The sequence below is a fragment of the Myotis yumanensis genome, unplaced genomic scaffold, assembly GCF_028538775.1.
Source record: "Myotis yumanensis isolate MYYU_CA2020_CCGP unplaced genomic scaffold, mMyoYum1.0.hap1 SCAF_9, whole genome shotgun sequence".
Classification (NCBI taxonomy): domain Eukaryota; kingdom Metazoa; phylum Chordata; class Mammalia; order Chiroptera; family Vespertilionidae; genus Myotis; species Myotis yumanensis.
Window position 1 is genome coordinate 73,659,461 of NW_027223760.1, and position 18,273 is coordinate 73,677,733.

At 39.5% G+C, this 18,273-nt stretch overlaps 1 protein-coding gene across 41 annotated transcripts in view; it reads right to left on the reverse strand.

The window, feature by feature from the left end:
* The window catches only part of NRCAM (neuronal cell adhesion molecule), a 259,428-nt gene that overhangs the window by 62,527 nt on the left and 178,628 nt on the right, over positions 1-18,273 (reverse strand). For 30 of the 41 annotated variants that reach the window (XM_070424674.1, XM_070424690.1, XM_070424692.1 and 27 more), the window contains 3 exons: positions 6,431-6,631; positions 4,088-4,105; positions 968-1,073 (listed from right to left, as the gene is read on the reverse strand). In XM_070424674.1, the coding sequence (XP_070280775.1) occupies positions 968-1,073; positions 4,088-4,105; positions 6,431-6,536 (230 nt within the window). In that variant the 5' untranslated portion in view covers positions 6,537-6,631. Of the gene's footprint in view, positions 1-967; positions 1,074-4,087; positions 4,106-6,430; positions 6,632-8,890; positions 9,020-18,273 lie in introns of those variants that run through there. The other 11 variants (XM_070424691.1, XM_070424688.1, XM_070424682.1 and 8 more) reach the window with 3 other exon arrangements.

An 18,273-nucleotide genomic window follows, 5' to 3' on the forward strand; every position in this document is an offset into this window, starting at 1 on the left:
TGTTCACTGCAGTATCATTCATAATAGCCAAACATTATGCCAACGGAAAGATGCCAAATGTACATAAAAGTACATGTTATATTCAATTTAGATGAAATCTATGGAGAAAGAAATTATATTAGGGCCTGAGGCTCAGGGTAGTGGGGAGATTTACTGCAAAAGAGCATAAGGGAACTTTGGGGACAAAGGAAAAGTTCTAAAACTGAGTGGTGATTGTTGCACAACAACCAATTGGTTAAAAATAAGCAAACACTTACAATGGGTAAATTTTATGGTATATAACTAAAGGATATTTTTTGTTAAAAAAAAGAAAGAAAAAATTTAGAAATTTTCACTTTTTATTATTAAAAATCCACATTACATTTTCATAATAATAACCTAACTCTCTCAAGCTCCTATATATTACTGGACAAGTTATCAATCATCCACTAATTAACTGGAGGATCATGGGTAAGATATCTAGAATGACTAGGGATCAGTTTCCCACCTATAAAATATATTCATTGGACCAGATAATCTCTAGCATCTCTCCCAACTCTATCATGCCATGCAGTGCTCATTGCAAGATCCATTTGGAAAATCTTGAGTTACTGAATCCCGCCAAGTTAGTAAACTTACTTACAGCTATTTTATAGAACTCTCTAGAGATAGGAAAGATCTGAAAAATCATCAAATTCAAGTTCTTTATTTTACAAATACAGATACTGAGGCCCAGAAAAGAGGGATTTGCCTATGTCATAAGGCCATGAGAGCCACTAGAACGCTCTTTCCACATCTCCCCACAATTTTTAGAGCATTTTACAGAAGGGCATGAATACAGAAATGCTATCTGGGTTTCCAAAAAAGGACAGACTGTAAGTAGAGAGACAAAACGGTGAACCTACAAATGATACTTGGAAGATGTGCAGGACCTGAAATGAAGGTCAGTGTTAGTGCCAGTGCTTACTCTCAGTACCATGACACCCACCTGGGAGGAGGCTTCCCTTTGGCCTCACATTGGATTACAATATTCTCTCGAGGGTCAACAATGTAATCTTTTGGAGACTGTTGAGTGATGGTTGGAGGTTGTACCACTTAATTGTAGAAAGAAGAACAATGTAAAGAAATAAATCACTTAATATCATAATAGCCATCATTTTTTTCTATATCAAATCATTTACCCCAGACTAAATATGCTCCAAATGCTTTTAGTAATGTCTATGGTGGCAGCACCTGCCCCAGTCGATTCTAACCAGCAGTATCCTAAAACTTTGAAGTCAAGGAATAACTTCCTTTGGTAACCCATATGTACTCACAAAGCCCATTTTCCCCCACTAAAAGATTGGGAAAATAATTACCAATACAAGTTTAATATTAGGACAGTTTCTTTTCTGATGTAACAATGAGAATTTGCTCTAATTCCTTTGGTTCAAACAGGCCTTTCAATGAAATTTAAGTGATGATGATAATTTGCATTTCTTAGTAAAGAGTAACTGTCTTATGCTCATTAGTGAGCTGATGTATGTTAATATACAGGGTGGGGCAAAAGTAGGTCTACAGCTGTTTATATGGAATATTATACAATAGTTAATAAATAATAATACAAGAATAAACTTTGTGTTTTGCATACTCACAACTGTAAACCTACTTTTGCCCCACCAGGTATGTTGGGAACAAATAAATTTGAGAACTGAATGTTTAAAAGATGGTTAAGTTAGAGACTGGACATGTCTTATTAGAACCAGGATGTAGGTGGCTAGTAAGAACAAAGGTAAAAGTCTTATTTAGAAGATAAATAGATTTGGGAAGGTCTCTGTTACAGGAGATAATATTTTCATTCCACTCTTCAAAGTGTTATGTGATTATTTATTATCAAAGCATAGGGCAAAACCGTTATTGACCCAGAGCAATTTAATCTGAAGAAAGCTGGTTTCTGGACATCCAACACTCAATTCACTCTGAAATTACCATGTTCTTTTTGTGAAATCAGAATCAGGAGTGTTAGAACAGGGGAGGACTAGAGCAAGTATTGATTTCAGCTTATTGTTTTGCTTAGGGCAGCAACTAGGCTTGACTAGGAAGGCACACAGCAGAGAAAAGAGCCAAACTCTCCTGGTAGAAACCACTAACTTGCACACCTCCATGGAGAGCCATTCATATGGACCAGAGTTCCTCAACCAGGGCAGTTTGCCCCCACCCCTTGGGGGGACATTTGGCCATATCTAGAGATGATTTTGGTTGTCACCTCTGAGACTAGGGGTGGTACTGGCATCTGTTATTGCAGAGGCCAGGGGTGCTGCTAAACATTTTACAATATATAATGCCCTGCTCCTCAACAAAGAGTTATCTCAATCATTGAAGTTTTTCATATTCTCGATCTACCCTTTCCTTTGCCCATGCTCTGTGCTTCCTTTGGGAAACTCTTCCACTGCCACCCAAGTGTTTCCCTAAGCTTAATAACTGCGCTCTGCTCTTGCCTTTCTTTACTGTGGCGAATTGTGGCCAGAGCTAAATTTATCATTTCCACATCGAATGTCTTATAAACCTGCAATATGGATCTTTTGTGTTGCTTGGTCTCCAGCCTTGTGCTGTCCACCAGACATCTTTTACTAAATATCCAAATGACACCTAAAAACAGGTCAAAAGATGAACCCATCGCTGTCTCTTTTTTTTTTTATTGTGCACCTATTAAATGCAGGATACTGGACAGTATCAATTTCTCCTCCTTTTAGTAAGATCTGTCCCCCTCCTTGGCCTCCTGATGAGCCAGCTGCTCTTCGCAGCCTCCACCATGACACAGAAACCTCATTCTTCCAGCCCTGTCAGCTCCCGATGTTGGCTAGCAGTTTGGTCTGGTGGATATGAACTAGTCTGTTTCTTTCTTACCAGTTTTGAGACCTCAGCAAATTTTTTTAACTTCTGTAAGACCTAGTTTCCTTAGAGAGAAAATGGGGTTTCAAAGTAGTATCTAATTCCTAGAGTCACTAGAGGATTAAATAAAACAATCTGTGTAAAATTATTAGTATATGCCAATACTATAATGGTTCAGTAATGTTAGCTATGTTTACATTATTATCACAATCATTTCTATTTGGACCAGCTTCACCTTTGAGTGATCCTGTATGCTCTGGGAGTATAGAGTTTGGAATGATGGAAAGAAACCTGGAATTTCACAACCAGGGAACAGTGAACATAGGTGGTGGGTGAGGGAATTCTTAGGAGTGACTCAGCCCAATTCCTCGTACTTTTCTGCAAGTGGTAGAGGTGGATGACTAGTGGTTTCAGACCCAGAACTTCTATTCATGTGTTTGCAATAGAATTGGCTTAGATGTCACTCCTAAGGAGTTTACAGTCGACCTACCTATTTGAACAGTGCTTAGATCACCTAGCAACTAACAAATGCTTTGAATATGTAAAAAAGGTGGTTTCACATAATTTTCCTGGTTAATCCAACATCAAAGGATTTTTCATTTGCCTGAAAACTCTTTCTTTAGGCAGATGATAGATGCTGTCCACCTGATGCCGAGGGGCAGCAGAAGTTTTTGCTTAGAGCAGGCCACTTGGAAACGCTCTGAGGGAGGGCTGTTTAGTGCCTTTTGCACACTTCAAAACAATATTCAAATTCCCCAGGCCATTATACCAATGGCACCTGGAAACACCTCACTACACAGTCCTCAAGCTGAAGAAGGATAAGAGGGTATATAGATGCCAGTTGGATGAAGCGTCTGCATGCATCCAATTTCTAAAAGGTACCAAAAGACATGTCTGTATTCCAGCATTCCAAAAAGCATTTAGAACCAGATAGTCATTCTCTTTAAATTTAATGAATTTTCTCATTGAGTTACATCAGAAGTGAATAAAGCACAGACGTTAGTAGAACATAGTATTGGTAAATGAAAAATAGTAATACCTGAGTCTTCAGAATTCATGCAGGGGATATATTAAACTTGCTTCTTGGTATTTTAACATTTAGCCACAATAAATACACATGCTTAAAAACATGTTAGTCACAAAACATAAAATTGTGCATTTAATTCACACTATTCATTCACAAACAAAGACATGGCCAAATTTTGGCATTGCCTAGTAATTGCCAAAAGACACTTACAGTCTTCAAGAAGTTTTGCTTTTTTCCCATCAATATCAGCAGGTGAGTGGGCAAACAGGATTAAAGAAAACCAGATGTTAGTAATAAGAACGTTAGAACCCTGAAGATAAAAGGGACATCTTGACATGATTTGACCTAAAAAACTAGTATAGCAGAGCTTGAAGTTGTGAAGTGGTAGGAGAAAGAAGCTCCCATTCGTGGGTTTGTTTATTCTTGCAGCAGTTATCCCATATAACATATGGAAGAATAAAAAAAATAATTCTTCCAGGAATAAGAATGGCTATTTCCATTCCATCCATGTCGTACTGGACAAGTAATTATGTTCAATTTGGAAAACAGCTGAAGTCTACAATTATTCTGAGTTGTCACACACTGTGTAGTTTCTGATCCCATCATCCGAGACATCACTATGCACATGGTAATAACACTTAACAATGGGAACATGGCCACAATGACAATGTTCCATCCAAGACAAATCCAGTACTGATTTCAGGTTTTTATATTTCTATGGTTAATACCCATGTCTGTAATAAACTTTTCAGATGGTCAGCATATTTCTGCTTTCAGAATTCCTCCATCACCCAGGGATTGTCAGTAGCCACACCAAGGAGCGTCTCGTGTAGAAGGGATGTAAGGAATAGGGGCAGGGAAGCAATCACATGAGTACGCAATTCAAATGATTCTGCAGGGCTGCCTGGCACTAGCACTTGCAAAGGTTAATGCAGGAGCCCCTGGTTGTCCGTGACTTTCTTTTCATCATGGTTATGCCTCTTCTCCATCAGTAGCAATAATTGAGTTAGCCGTAGGTGACTGTTTTCTTCTGATTGTTACACTGAGCAGTCAGATTAAGGGGGAATAAAACATTTCTCTCCAGTGCTTTTCTCTCTCTCCTACATACCTCTTAGGGCAAATGCTTACTTCAGCAATCCAACTCCAATGAGCGTAAGTGATCCTTTTTTTTTTTAAATTGAAATTAAGGTAATTGAAAGAATATGTTTGGAAAATAAGGAAAATATTATATTTTTTTGTACTTTAGACTATAGAGGCACAGCAAAAAAATTCAACAAAGCGTGGGGCAAACCACATCTCTTCTTAGTGTCTTTCCACTGGCAGTTGCAACCTCTTTGGCAAAAAATGACATCCCAACAATCGAACAGCCCCGGGAAAGTACTATCTTCCTTGCACCTTGGAAAGCTTGCCAAACGGATGTTCTATTCAGGAAGCTAATGGATTTAAGGAAGTCATGCAGATTGGGGATAAAGAATAAATCAATTCTGAAGTTCAGTAATTGTCCAGATCTGAAATTCTAATTTCAGTGCAGGAAAAGTGATCAGTTGAAACCAAGTGTTATCTTCATTTTTCATAAATAGGCCACACAGACCAGGGAGAGTCCAGCATATACTTAACTACTAGGAAAGGAGTAGGCTAATACAGTAGCTGTTCTTGCTTTATTTTAAACAGTGTTTTGCAGATGACTTGTTGTGTTTTCAAAATTTACATCTTGAGCCTGGCAGTGTGGCTCAGTGGTTGAGCAGTGACCTATGAACCAGGAGGTCATGATTCAATTCCTGGTCAGGGCACATGCTGCAGTTTTGGGCTTGATCCCCAGTAGAGGGCATGCAGGAGGCAGCCGATGATGTTTCTCTCTCATCAGTGATGTTTCTCTCTCTCTCTCCCTCTCCCTTCCTCTCTGAAATCAATAAATTATATATAAAAAGAAAAATTAAATCTTGATCTTTGTTTTTTAAACAAAGAATGCTTTAGATAAGATGCATTTCCTATATCTAAATTAATATTTAAGATTCAACAATCAAAGGTGAATTTTGTCTTGCCTGAGGAGAAATGAATTATGCATAGTTTGGGGATGTAGAAGTGGTGTGGGGTTGGCCGAGAGACTACCCCCCATCTTTTCCAGAGCACTCAGTATATGAGAGGGCGGAGAAGTGGGAAGGGTGTAAGTGGGGAGGTCTCCACGATCATTTTAAAGTAATTCATGTAGTTTTCTTGCAGGACTCCTTCTATAGAGTCCCCTGTGGGGAGGATCAGGGCAGCCCGCAATTCACTCCTTCTCAGGCCAGCCCCTGCCCCCTGGTACACAAAAGGCACCTGGGGGCGCAGAAAGATAATGACAGGGCGGGTGCAATGTGTCTGATCGTTTCCATGGCCATTTCTCTGGTGCGGTTCTTTATGAACACCAGGTGCTGAAGGTAAAAGCCAAATTAATTTTGATTAGCTTTTCAGTATCACACAGACACCTTCTCCATTCACACAGTTCAGAGTAACGGTAAATGCTGGGGAGGTTTTGACTCCCGGGCCTAAAAGCTTTAAAACGTTAATACTTACAATCGAGAGGCACGTCCAGTGCACTAATCATCTGGCACAGGAAGAGAATCAGGGGCACTCTGCCTGCAGATAAGCGCTTCTTTCTCGGCATTATTTCCAGCTGCATTAGCTTAACTCCTGCTGAGACCCACAAGCTGAATTTCCTTTTCTTCTCTCACAAAAGATGTGTGTGCAATGTCTAAATAATTTTCATGCAGGAAACTGAAAAAGGACAGAATAAAAATTATAGTGTATTAAAAAGAAGGAAATGAAGAGCGGAAACCGGCAGCAAAGAAAATCAGTCCTGGATTATACATGAACTCTAAAAGCGAGCTAATTTTTAAATATTTAACTCTCGGGACTAGAATAATCATTTATTCATAAAGCAGCTGAAATCAGGTCAGAAATATTGGTAGTGATGCTAAGCAAAAATCTGTCTACTCTGCTATCTTTATTTTTCCATTTTATTTTTTACTTATTTTTTAATAATTTTTTTTATTGTTGATAATATTACAGCTATCTCCCATTCCCGCCCCCCCCCCCAACCCTTACCTTCCTCCTCCCAGCTCCTACCCACACCCCTCAGGGTCTTCACTACCCTATTAACTGTGCCCATGGGCTATGCATGTAAGATTATAAGTTTCTTGGTTTCTCTCTTCTGGTCCCCCCAATCCCATGTTGAGATATGTCAGTCTGTTCCATGTCTCTGTGCTTCACATTTTTTTGGTCAATTCATTTCCATTTTAAATATCTGCATTCACATCAGAGCCTGCCATGCCGTTCACACAAACTTGACTTGTAAGTCAGTTAGAAAGTGTGACGTTAGAGGGGAGGCCTATTGGCTACTCCATTCTAGAGATTATTTCTGGGAAACTCCAGGGCATTGCTGCAAATTTGCTCCAAACCCCACACTGATTTACCAGCTGAACTACGGACAATTCAGGCCTTCCCATCTTTTACTTAGACTATGGCAGCAGATACGCCTGGGCTCTGCGTTCCAGGCCTTCCTCACTGAAGCCACCCTCCTGAGCACTGTTAATTCTTTCTAAAGGGTCTTCTGTGGTTAAATATTGGGAGTAGCCATATGGGATCTACCAAATAGAGTTCAGTATATCCTTAAACTGGTAATTTAAAAAACCCTTAATAATTTGGCTACATTTTATCCTACCAACCTTATCTGTTCCTATTTCCACATAACTTTTTTGTTTTGTTTGTTTGATGGTCTGTTTCTTTCTTAGGTCAATACCTTGAATTTTTCCACCTTTTTGTCTTATCTATTCTATTCCTTCTCCCTGGAGTGCCCATTCCACCATATTTCCTTATAAAAGTCCAATTTATTTCTGTATAGATCTGTTAAAATTGAAACATTAGCTGATCATTAAAACTAGAAGTCATTTTCCCCCTAAAAAATCCTGAAATTCCTTACTTTAATCATCACATGTTAGATAGATAGATAGATAGATAGATAATCAAATAGATTTTTTTTAATATTCATGCTCTCTACCTTACTCCTTTAGGCCTCTCCCATCTTTGTATCCCTCTCCCTTCATGTAACCTAGTGTGCCTTGCACATTAACTGTTTACTGTCCACAGGAGAACATGAGCACAAACACAGAATACAGACATGTTTTGCTAGCAACTGAGTTCTGATATAAACCTAATTACTATTGTAATTGGACACTTCTTGCTAAATACATAAATAAATAAAAGAATTTACTGTGCTAAATATAGATATTATACATATATAAATATTTTGTGAATGAAACATCCATATTGTATAGTTTCATTTAAGAACTAGAAAATTGGCTTTCCATAATATAATATATAAACAATCAGGCCCATTAAGCATTGAGAGGCAGGTATAGAAGCTCACACAACCATTTCTAACCCAGATACAAACCAGACTGTCTTTCTGTGTGTGCAAAGCATATCTACATCAATTAGCCAAATTTACTTATGTCTCTCATGACCTTCTGATAAATTGCTAACTTTGAATTTGCTCATAAGCTTCAGGGAAAATGACAATACCAAGCATAAATGGCACTAAAACAAGTGGATGTACATACTACACATATTCAGAGATAACCACAGAATCAAACGCTGAGAAAACAAATGGCACACCTGCCTGATTTATGTGTCAGAGTAATTGAGTTTATTCGACTTAAGTGCCTCGCTCTCTGAACAGGTGCTGGAGAACTGAAACACCTTCTCAAAGGTATACTAATACGTTATAATGCCCATAAGATCTTAAGCAACCACATACAATTTCTGTTTTAAGTTCTTCATTTATTATTTATTTTTCCTGGATGCCTTAACTAGTCCTCCTTCAAAATCGAGAAAACCATTAGACAACTTCAAATAAAAGTATCATTCAACCTGATTTACCTTTTAAGAGTATATATATATGGAACGAAATATCGCATTTTAAATCACAGTGTTGCATAAAGAAAAAAAATTAAGAAAAATTGAGAAAGCACTTACTTAAAGAGCCAGGAGTAAATCCTCACAATGAGAGAGGCATGAACTATGACAATTGAAAATGTGGTCTCTCTTCCAAGGAGTTGTAAGTTAACTGCACCAGTAGCCACGAAATTGTGTCCAGGATAGGTTCTGTTTGAGGAGGACAAAGCAATGGCTCAGCCCATCCTCTGAAGCCTGCCCCTGGAAATTCACTCACTCCTCCTACGTATGCTGTCATAGGTGAAAAACCCAATGCCCAAGGACAGCATTAAGTCCCCAGCACTCAGTCAAAGTGCAAATCCAATACAGCTACAAGAAATTACGCTTGCTCTCTGAAAGAGTAATGTGTGCTGCACGTCTCACAAAGAAACACCACTGCTTCTGCACTCAATATTGATGTCAACGCCCTGTCCTGCCAGGAGCCCATCAGCCTTGTAGTTTACCTTGAAAAATGATGGTCATTCTCTCGTACATGAGAACCATGAACAAAAACTAAATTTTTCATACAATGACATTCGAATAAATAAAACCCCAATATGAAATAGCAAGTCATGTGTAGTCAAAGCTAAAGAGTATGTGAGTACAATATAGCTTGTAATTTGGAAAAAAAAATATTTGCCACAGACATTTTAAAGCATGCTGGAATGAAACAAATGGTAGGTTCATCTTTGGAATATAAATCACCCTGATATTTGAAACCACATATATTGTTAAAATGACCCAGACTAATGCTAAACAATAAAGCCTTTTAATATTTCATTTAATGCCATTCAAAGCAACTTTTCACACTTGAACTCCAGAACCTCTTACCTCCTTTCTTCAGTAAACTTTTCATCATTAGAAAAGATATACAATTCAAGGGCCCTTACTTCTTTTAGCCCAAAATTCATATTAAATCATACAGCAAATATTCCCCTGCATTATTTACGTTACATATATATATATATTTAAAAACCTAAAGCTGTTATTAAGCCCAAGAAACATAGCTCTTGTGTTGTTTACTTAAAAAGTCTTGTCATTAGAAAGGAAATAAAATATTTTTCATTCAAGTGAAAGATAAAATTAGTTTAATTAAAAAACTGGGAGGCCAAGCATTACTTACTATTTCATTCTAATCTGTACTTTTGAGCATCCCAGCATGGGTGGTTTAATGCTGACTGCACAATGTAAGATGACCCACTCTCTGAGCCAATTAACTTGTGACTGGATGCTCCTTGGCACACTCATCAATGCTCTCCTGACTCATCAGTGGCTGGCCTCACTGACTGGATAGCAAGCTGTATGGGACATTATCTTCACCGTGAAAGGCATTTTTCAGCAGTGAACCTGAGGATGGTTACTTTTTATATTTTGTTCTGTATTTACCGATAAGCACACGAATGCCCATTTCTAGCCCATACCTGTGCTTTTCAATCACAGATTTTGGGTCTGAGACTATGGAAGGAAGGTTAGAGAGAATGGACAATGACTTCACATAATTAACACATCAACAAAGTCACCCTTAAATCTACCCAACAACACTACGATGAGTGTGCCTCCGAAAACAGTAGTTTGAGATGTGACTACAGAGATTGTCAAGGCAAACTTTATGAAGTACCAAGGAACAAGTTTCTAATTTCCTCCTAGCCCAAAGTGATGTCCCATAGTAGAGTTTCTACAAGGAATCTGGTAGCTAGAACTTGGAGTAGTACTGAAGGAAAGGTTAACAATTAACCGATTTTTACCCAATAACAGATAATGGAATACAACTTGAAAATAGTTCAAATCTCCACTCCTCTGAGCAGTATAACTTATTTGATATTCATAAAAGCTCTAGGAAATAGGAAAGCAGGTATTATATGCATTTAATAGATGAGGAGAAAAAAACCAATCACAGTGGACGGCTATTATTCACCAAGAACCTTCCATGTGCCAGGAGTCACACTGAGTCCACTCCCTGCTTTAATTTACCTCATCTTGTCAATAATCCCCAAAGGTAAATTCTATTACATGTTCCAATTTCCTGATACAGAACCCAAGATGCAAGGTGGTAATGTCATGTGCCTAAGGACACACAGAGACGCTCCAGACCTAGAGCTCCAGTTCTGAAAAGTTCTGGAGCTTTCAGTTATCTCACATTGTCACACCCTGAGAAGCCCCTAGCATTTCCCTCCGTCTCATATCCTCTTATTTTACGTTTAGTCAGTTTTCAAACAGAATGACCAAGGTAGGCACTGGTGTTTAAAAATAAAAAAAGCATGAATGGTTTCTGAATATCAACAGATCTCCACAGTGTTGCCAATAGCACAACTTCAGGGGCCTCTTCACGCTGGAGTCTATGAGAATGGTGCCAGCTGGGATTGTACTGAGTGCTGGCCCTGGACTTTAAAAGGAACCACAAGTCAGGATAATGTAGATAAGACACACTTTAAAAGTTAACTTAAAAGTAGGCAACATATGTACATATTACAACATTCATAAGGTACAAAAAAGACCATATAATTCAAAGTAAGCAAGCCAGAAACCAAGTTTCTCCCCTTGTGAGTGTTACTATTACCAAGTTTTGTAAATCCTCCTAGAGATATTTGATGCATAAAGAAGTATAAAAATATATAAAACAATGTTTTAAGGACCTCTTGGATTTAGAAAAAAAATTAAAGCCTTTTTGACTGGTGCTAAACAATAAAAAATATCAATGTCTTTCAATGGAATCTAATTATCTGCCACACGAAATTATTTTGATACTGCCCTTTCCACACCTTCTTTATTAAGCACAGAAACTACAAGAAAGAACCTAGTAGATAGTGATATATTAAGAGATCTAAGACAAAGGGATAAAGAATGCTTAATGGAAGTCCCTATGTGTAAGACTAATAGTGACCCTGACCAAGGATGGCACCTGTTCTATACGTGTCCAGCCAGTTATCTGTTGACAGCTGTCAGCATCAGCCTCAGGAATGAGAGAGCTGATTAGAAAAAGAAGGAATGATAGAATAAGACAGAAAGATAATAGTGTTTCTCAAAAGAAGCCTTGCTCACTCCCACCTTCAAATCCAATTACAATTAGCTAAACAGAATGGAGAGAAGACTATTCCATTCTGAAGGCAAGCCATGCTCAGAGTCTGACTTTCGTCATTGACCCCACCATCCTGACCTAGGTTAGAAGAATTAGGGGAATGGGGGGGGGGGGTCTGACCAAAGGCAGCAGCCACACAGAGCCTGTGAGATGACTTGGCTGTTGTAGATGGCTGAAGAATGACTGATGAAGTGGTAAGACATTCCTTTCTCGTGGGGAGGGTGAATATGAGGCTGAAAGAGAAAGTGAGTCAACAGTTTAGAGCAGGAATAAAGGTCAAAGATCACCCAGAGGCAAGACAGCATGAGACACCATGCGTAAGCAGAGGATATGACATAATCAAGAAAGGAATGAAGCCAGTAAACAGCAACAAGATCAGCAGAAATAGAGACAAAGAGTCACTGAATGACACGGCATCCATGGAGCACCTGACAGGTGATAACAAGTGTCTGCTCCTGTTGCACTATGGCAACCAGGCCTCTAAAACTCTAACATGATGTTCCAATTCTTTATGAAGTTTGCCGGAATAGTGGTTGTGATTGAGATGTCTTCCTGTCTTCTATCAGCGAATTCTAAAACAAGCCTTCATTAACATGGTGGGTAAGCTGCTACATCGGTGGCCCACAGGAAGCACTCCTCCCAGCATCCATACCTATGGGGAGTTCCCTCTCACATGACTTTGGGCTTGGCCATGTGACATACTTTGATCAATGGGATTTTAGCAAGAACTATGCAAGCAGAGGTGCGCTGAACACTTGCACACTGGGGCTTATCCTCTTGTAATGTTCCCTCTGGGAAGTCTGAGCAGACTACGAAATGACAAGAGATTAATGGATAGAGACTCTGGCACATGAATGACTATTTCCGACTTTCTGGTCCCAACTGAGCTCCCAACTGAAGGCTTGTTAATACACATGCAACAGAAGAATCATCTGAGTGCAGAAGAGCCAGATGTTAGCCACCTGAGGGTTAACATACCCTCAGAATGATGATAAATAAATTATTATTGTCTTAAGTCACCAATTATGGTGGTGATTTGTTATATAGCACAGATATGTGAAACAATTAAGATAAATGGAGATTGGCTGTTGCTTGTGAACAGAAAGACCCTACTATGCACATTTAAGAGAATCCTGAATGATTCAAATACATAGATCTTCTTACAAGAGCAGGATTGGAACCATAGGAATTCTAAATAAATAGTATGGTGATACAGGTTTTCCCTCTAAAATGATGTATCATTTTGCTTTTTCCTAGATATACTTCCTTATATATCTGTTGGTGCAGCCAAAAGGCACAGAAAAAGTTACATTTCTTACACAAAACGTATACTCAGAATAAATAGAAGACAGTTACCACTGGTGTCTAATGAATTCGCTCACACTAAAATATTTGTGGGTAATGCCTAATTGAAAGTCTTAGGCATTACAGCAATTTATTTCTAATGCATAAAAGCAAAAATTAAGCTAGAAACTGGCCTATTCTTTCATCAGAAGGCCTGCTTCCCAGTTGGTTTCCTTCCAATTATAAAACAAAAATGTTCTAATTTTTCCAAATGAAAGGGAACTGCTCTAAAGGTGAAGTCTGAGAAATAGGAATTTAATTCTGACTATGGGTCTTGATAGTAATATATTTGGAAACATTTGTTGAATCATTGACTCTATATTCCTAAAATTGAGATTTCCACAAATATCAGTAAAAAGATGTGAGGTTTGTTAAAACCTTCAGCAAAAATGGGCATATGGGATATTAGTATATTAAAAGGGCTATCTCTCATTCATCTGCCAAGTAAACAACACATGGCAAAATGGCACCATTGAATAGTAGGCTAGTTATTTAAAGAAATTTGTCACATTTCAAATATAAGAAGCCAGGACTTACAAACTGTTATGAACCATTCAGGGTGGAGATGCAGGGCTTGGGTCAAAATGTCAATGTGTGCTCCCCCCCATAGGGCTGGAGGGAGTTTGGGGGGAAGAGAGAACATGCAAGAGAATGAGCCTACACTGAGGTGAGAAATGAAGCCAGAGGTCTCTGTGCTTAGCACAGCAGTTCATACCTCATGCTGCCTTACGTCTCACCTCAGGGATCAGGAAGAGGGGTGATGGTGGCGAGCAAGGCTGCGTGGGTGTTGGTTGGCTGCAGCCACCTCCTTTGCCCACCTCTCAACTGCATTTCTGAATCACTCTTTCCTATAAGTTGGCTTCCCCCAAACATGGGCCTGGGTGCAGGAGTGAGGAAGCAGAAGGCCCAGATTTATCGAATCCAAGGGACATCACTCCTTCCATGTCATAAATTACTATAATCTTCACAGTAACATTTCAAAATATATTTTGCTAAGTTATCCAGGCTCTGTATAATCACAACAGGACCATGAAAATGAGAAATGGAGACTGACATGGCATGAAGAATTGTGTTTTCCACTGGTTATCAGTGCTGGGGAGGTTATGTTATCATAAATTAAATAGCTGAAAAGCTTTCATTCCATCTAGAGGCTATTTTATATAAAGAACAAATCTGAGTCACTTGCTGATAGGCATTTTGTACTACAAAGGATTTACCATCAAAACGGGGGTGTAATGAATGAAATACTCTTTAGCCCCAGGTGCATTTAATTTTCTTTAAACAGGCCATGTGAACATCCAAAAAAATGAATCAGTAAGTGACCATTTGCTTCCAAAATAATTTATCAGAGTTACTTCAAAGAACATCCTCCTCTTGAGCATCTAGAATATAATTTGGTTTCCAGCAAGTTAAATATTAGTTCCTCAGGGGTCCATATTCTCTATGAAAGCTAAGAATACAAAAGTGTGCACGTTAAAAACAATGTTCCCTGAATTGTGAGATTTAATCAGCCTGCCCTGTGAGCTAATAGACACTGACTTCTCAGGAACCTCCTTTTCCTATGAGAAGATCTTGTTCTATTTCTATTCCTACTTAAATGAACCCCATAGAAAGAATATATTCCAGGGCTTTGGTGTAAAAGAAATGGCAACTCAAAGAGCCAGTTAAGAATGCCGTCAGGAAGGACATATTCTTGGTCCAAGTGTCCATCTCTCTGGAAGAATCAGGACAGAAAAGCCCCTCAGAGGTTTTTGCCAAAGTAGGTTGATAGGAACAGGATTACTGCCTCCTTGTTTCTTCCATTGAGTTTTCATGGAAAAAACTTCTATGGGTAAGCTGAGCATTTATTTCCTAAAGACACGTATTTGCGCCTTTCTGGAAAGAGCTGGGAAGCAAGAAGGAAAAGTGATAGAGGAGGGCGAAGAGAAAGGAATGAAAGAAATGTTATAGATGCAAGAAATGTTCAAAGTTACATTATTAATATTATTATCATCGTCCCTTTTTGAGGATTCGGAAACTTTAATTCACAAAGAAACTGAGTAGAAAAATACCTATGGAAAATTTTTTTAGCATATGAAAGGAATCACAAAGATATCAAGGAAAATGTTTGTGTAGGAGCACCTCTGTAAGGGCCTGCAAGGTCTCCTCCAGTTCTACTCTGAATTATGAGAGCCGCATCTGCTAAAATAGAAGTGGAGCCAAATAAAGCAGCCATCAATAAATAGTACAGCCATTGAGATGCCACAGCAGAAGCAAAACACTGAGATCTGAATTGAAAAACCGAGACTTCGGCACCAGATTCCGTGAGGCTGCTGGTTACTGGGTCTGACGAACATAGGCAAGGCAGGAATGGAGAAACGAGTATCAGCCACATGTTACTGTCTTAACCAGGGGCAGCATGCTGTGAGCAGGTAAGGCAAGTCAGCGCTCAGTGCTTTCTCAGAGAGGAGTGGGCTTGGGGCTCTCGGCTGAGGCTCAGCAGTGGTTTCTAGGTTTGGGCATCAGCTGCTGGATCTCAGTGTCCAGTGAAGCCAACTTGGGCAAAACACGAGGAAACCTCTTGTGGGGAAGACAATTCAAAAGCCTGGCAGAGCGGCCAACAGAGTCTGGAAGTGAAAGGGCTGGATAAAGAACACAGTCCAGGTAAGAGGTGGCAGAAAGCATCCCAAGGGAGACTACCTGGTATAAAGTTTAAGACCAAGGGATGTGGGAGACATTCCTGGAGCTGAAAAGAATGAGTACATGGGGGCTTTCATGGGGAATTGGGAGTTTGGGAGGTCCCCTCCTTGCCAGGCCAGCAGGCTCAGGATTAAGTCAGTAAACAATGGGGTCACTCTTGCCAGACTTCACCGGGCCAAGGGCAGCATCTTAAATGTGTCCACCAAGTCTGCCTGAGGAAGGTTTTAAAGTTTAGGTTTTTGTTTCCTTTAATATGTAAAATAAGAGTGTTCTAGGCCAGTGGTCGCCAACCTTTTGGACCTCACAGACCACCAGTTGGTGACCGCTGTTCTAGGCAGTTGCTAGAATACAAAACATTAATTTCAGGTCTCCTCAACTCCTCTCACAAGCCCTGTAGAAAAGAAAGTTGTGTAAGTTTTTGGAAGACTAAGTACCCTTCTAGAAAGATACTGCTGTACTGAGTAGCAGCTCAGTGTTAACTTCTAATTTCTCATCCAAGTTGATTACAAGAACATGATATTTACATTTTCAGTTTTTCCCTCATACATTTAACTAGTTCAAGAACCTGGCTCTTATGTACAGACTTCTCAGATTGTGCTAAGCTCTCAGGTAGACAAGCAAGAAGCAGAAAGCAATAGTCAGTTATGTTTGAAAGATGTACTTTTGGTTTCAATTGTGAGCAAGGGTTTAAGTGGAACCAAGTCATCTGTACACATTTCTGAATTAATTTTGCTCCAGAGGGGAAGCAAATTACAATAATCTCTGCTGAAAATTCTCACCTGAGGGCAAGGCTACACAATTGAGAAGAAAGCTCACACTAGTGGCCCCGAAGCAGCGAGGCCTGAGGGGGCAGCCAGGCCTGGGCACTTCTAAAACGACAGAGCTTAATGGGAGAGCAACTCATTCGTACCAGAAGCTCTAATCTTGCAGCATTAGAGCGTGTCTAAGTGCACTTAGATAGACTTCTTTGTAGGACTGGTTTCAAACATTTTATTTAAAATATTCATTGTGTTCCTATAAGTTTCAGCTACTCTGGGGGATTTCAAAAGTGAATCTGACATAATTCATGCCCTTAAAATGCTCAAATCTGGGCTCTGGAAGGGAGGCAAGCTCTACAAGAACTAAATATAAAACAAGATGGTAAGGGCTGTAGTAGCTGGTCCCGAGCCGAGGGGAGCAGGGAGTAGGATGATGCCACCGACTCTGCTCAGGAGGAGAGACTTCCCCAGGAAAGGCTTCAGGAGGTGAGAGCTGCTCTCTGCTCTGGAAGAGTAACCAAGTCCTCCAGGCACAGAGGACGGCAGTAAGGTCCCAGGGCTCCAAACCCTGGGTGTGTGCCCTGACGGGGAATCAAATCACCGACCTTCTGGTGGACCTGACGATGCTCCAACCCACTGAGCCACACGGGCCAGGGCCAGAGGATACATTTACGGCCTTATTTCCCCTGGTATGTGCTCTCACATATAATACTTACTCTAGTCCCAGTACAAGTTATATATATATATATATATATATATATATATATATATATATATATTTCTGGAAAAGAAAACTAAGTAATACTGAGAGAAATGGCAAACAGTCTGTTAGTTGATGAGTCTAACTGAATTACTGAAGGAGTCATTTTAAGAGAAAAATCTAGAGATGGGAGCTATTCTAACTAATATAGATAATGCCAACAAAACTAAGCTACATTTGCCATTTTCATAAAAAATGTTTCTATCACCATGTGCAAATCAGTTTCCTTAGTAAGAGTTCAGGACATTTTTCAGTATTTCTCCGAATTATTTTTATGATATATTAAGACTGGTGTCTAACTTTTGATTTTAAACTGAAAATACATTTAACCTCACATTCACTTCCATCTCACCTAAGGCACGTGACCTCTTACAACATATGTCAAGGCAGAGAGGGCCTGTGTCCTCAAGAGTTGCGGGTGAGGGCACATGCCCCCGTCTTTACATCCCCACCACCTCCTCCCCAGCTCCATGTTGCTTAGCGTGCTGAGAGTTACAAACATTTTTAGAAGTCAATGCTATTTATTTGTCACTAAGCAAAAATAAGGCACCAAAATAGAGATTAATAAAATAAAAATTCTGAAACTCACACAGAGGGGGAGCCTGGGCCTCTGCCTGTTGGAGAAAAAAAAAAGAGGTTGTCTATGTGCTGGTTGGGAACTTTGCCAAAGGCTTTCCCCACCAATTAACGCCCTCAGCTCTAGGGCTGAGAATACTCCTGTCGTCCTCTGGCTGAAAGCCAACAAACCAGCAATTATCCCCTCTGACCACAATGTGCTCGCCTTCAGTTCTCTTAATTATCCCATTAT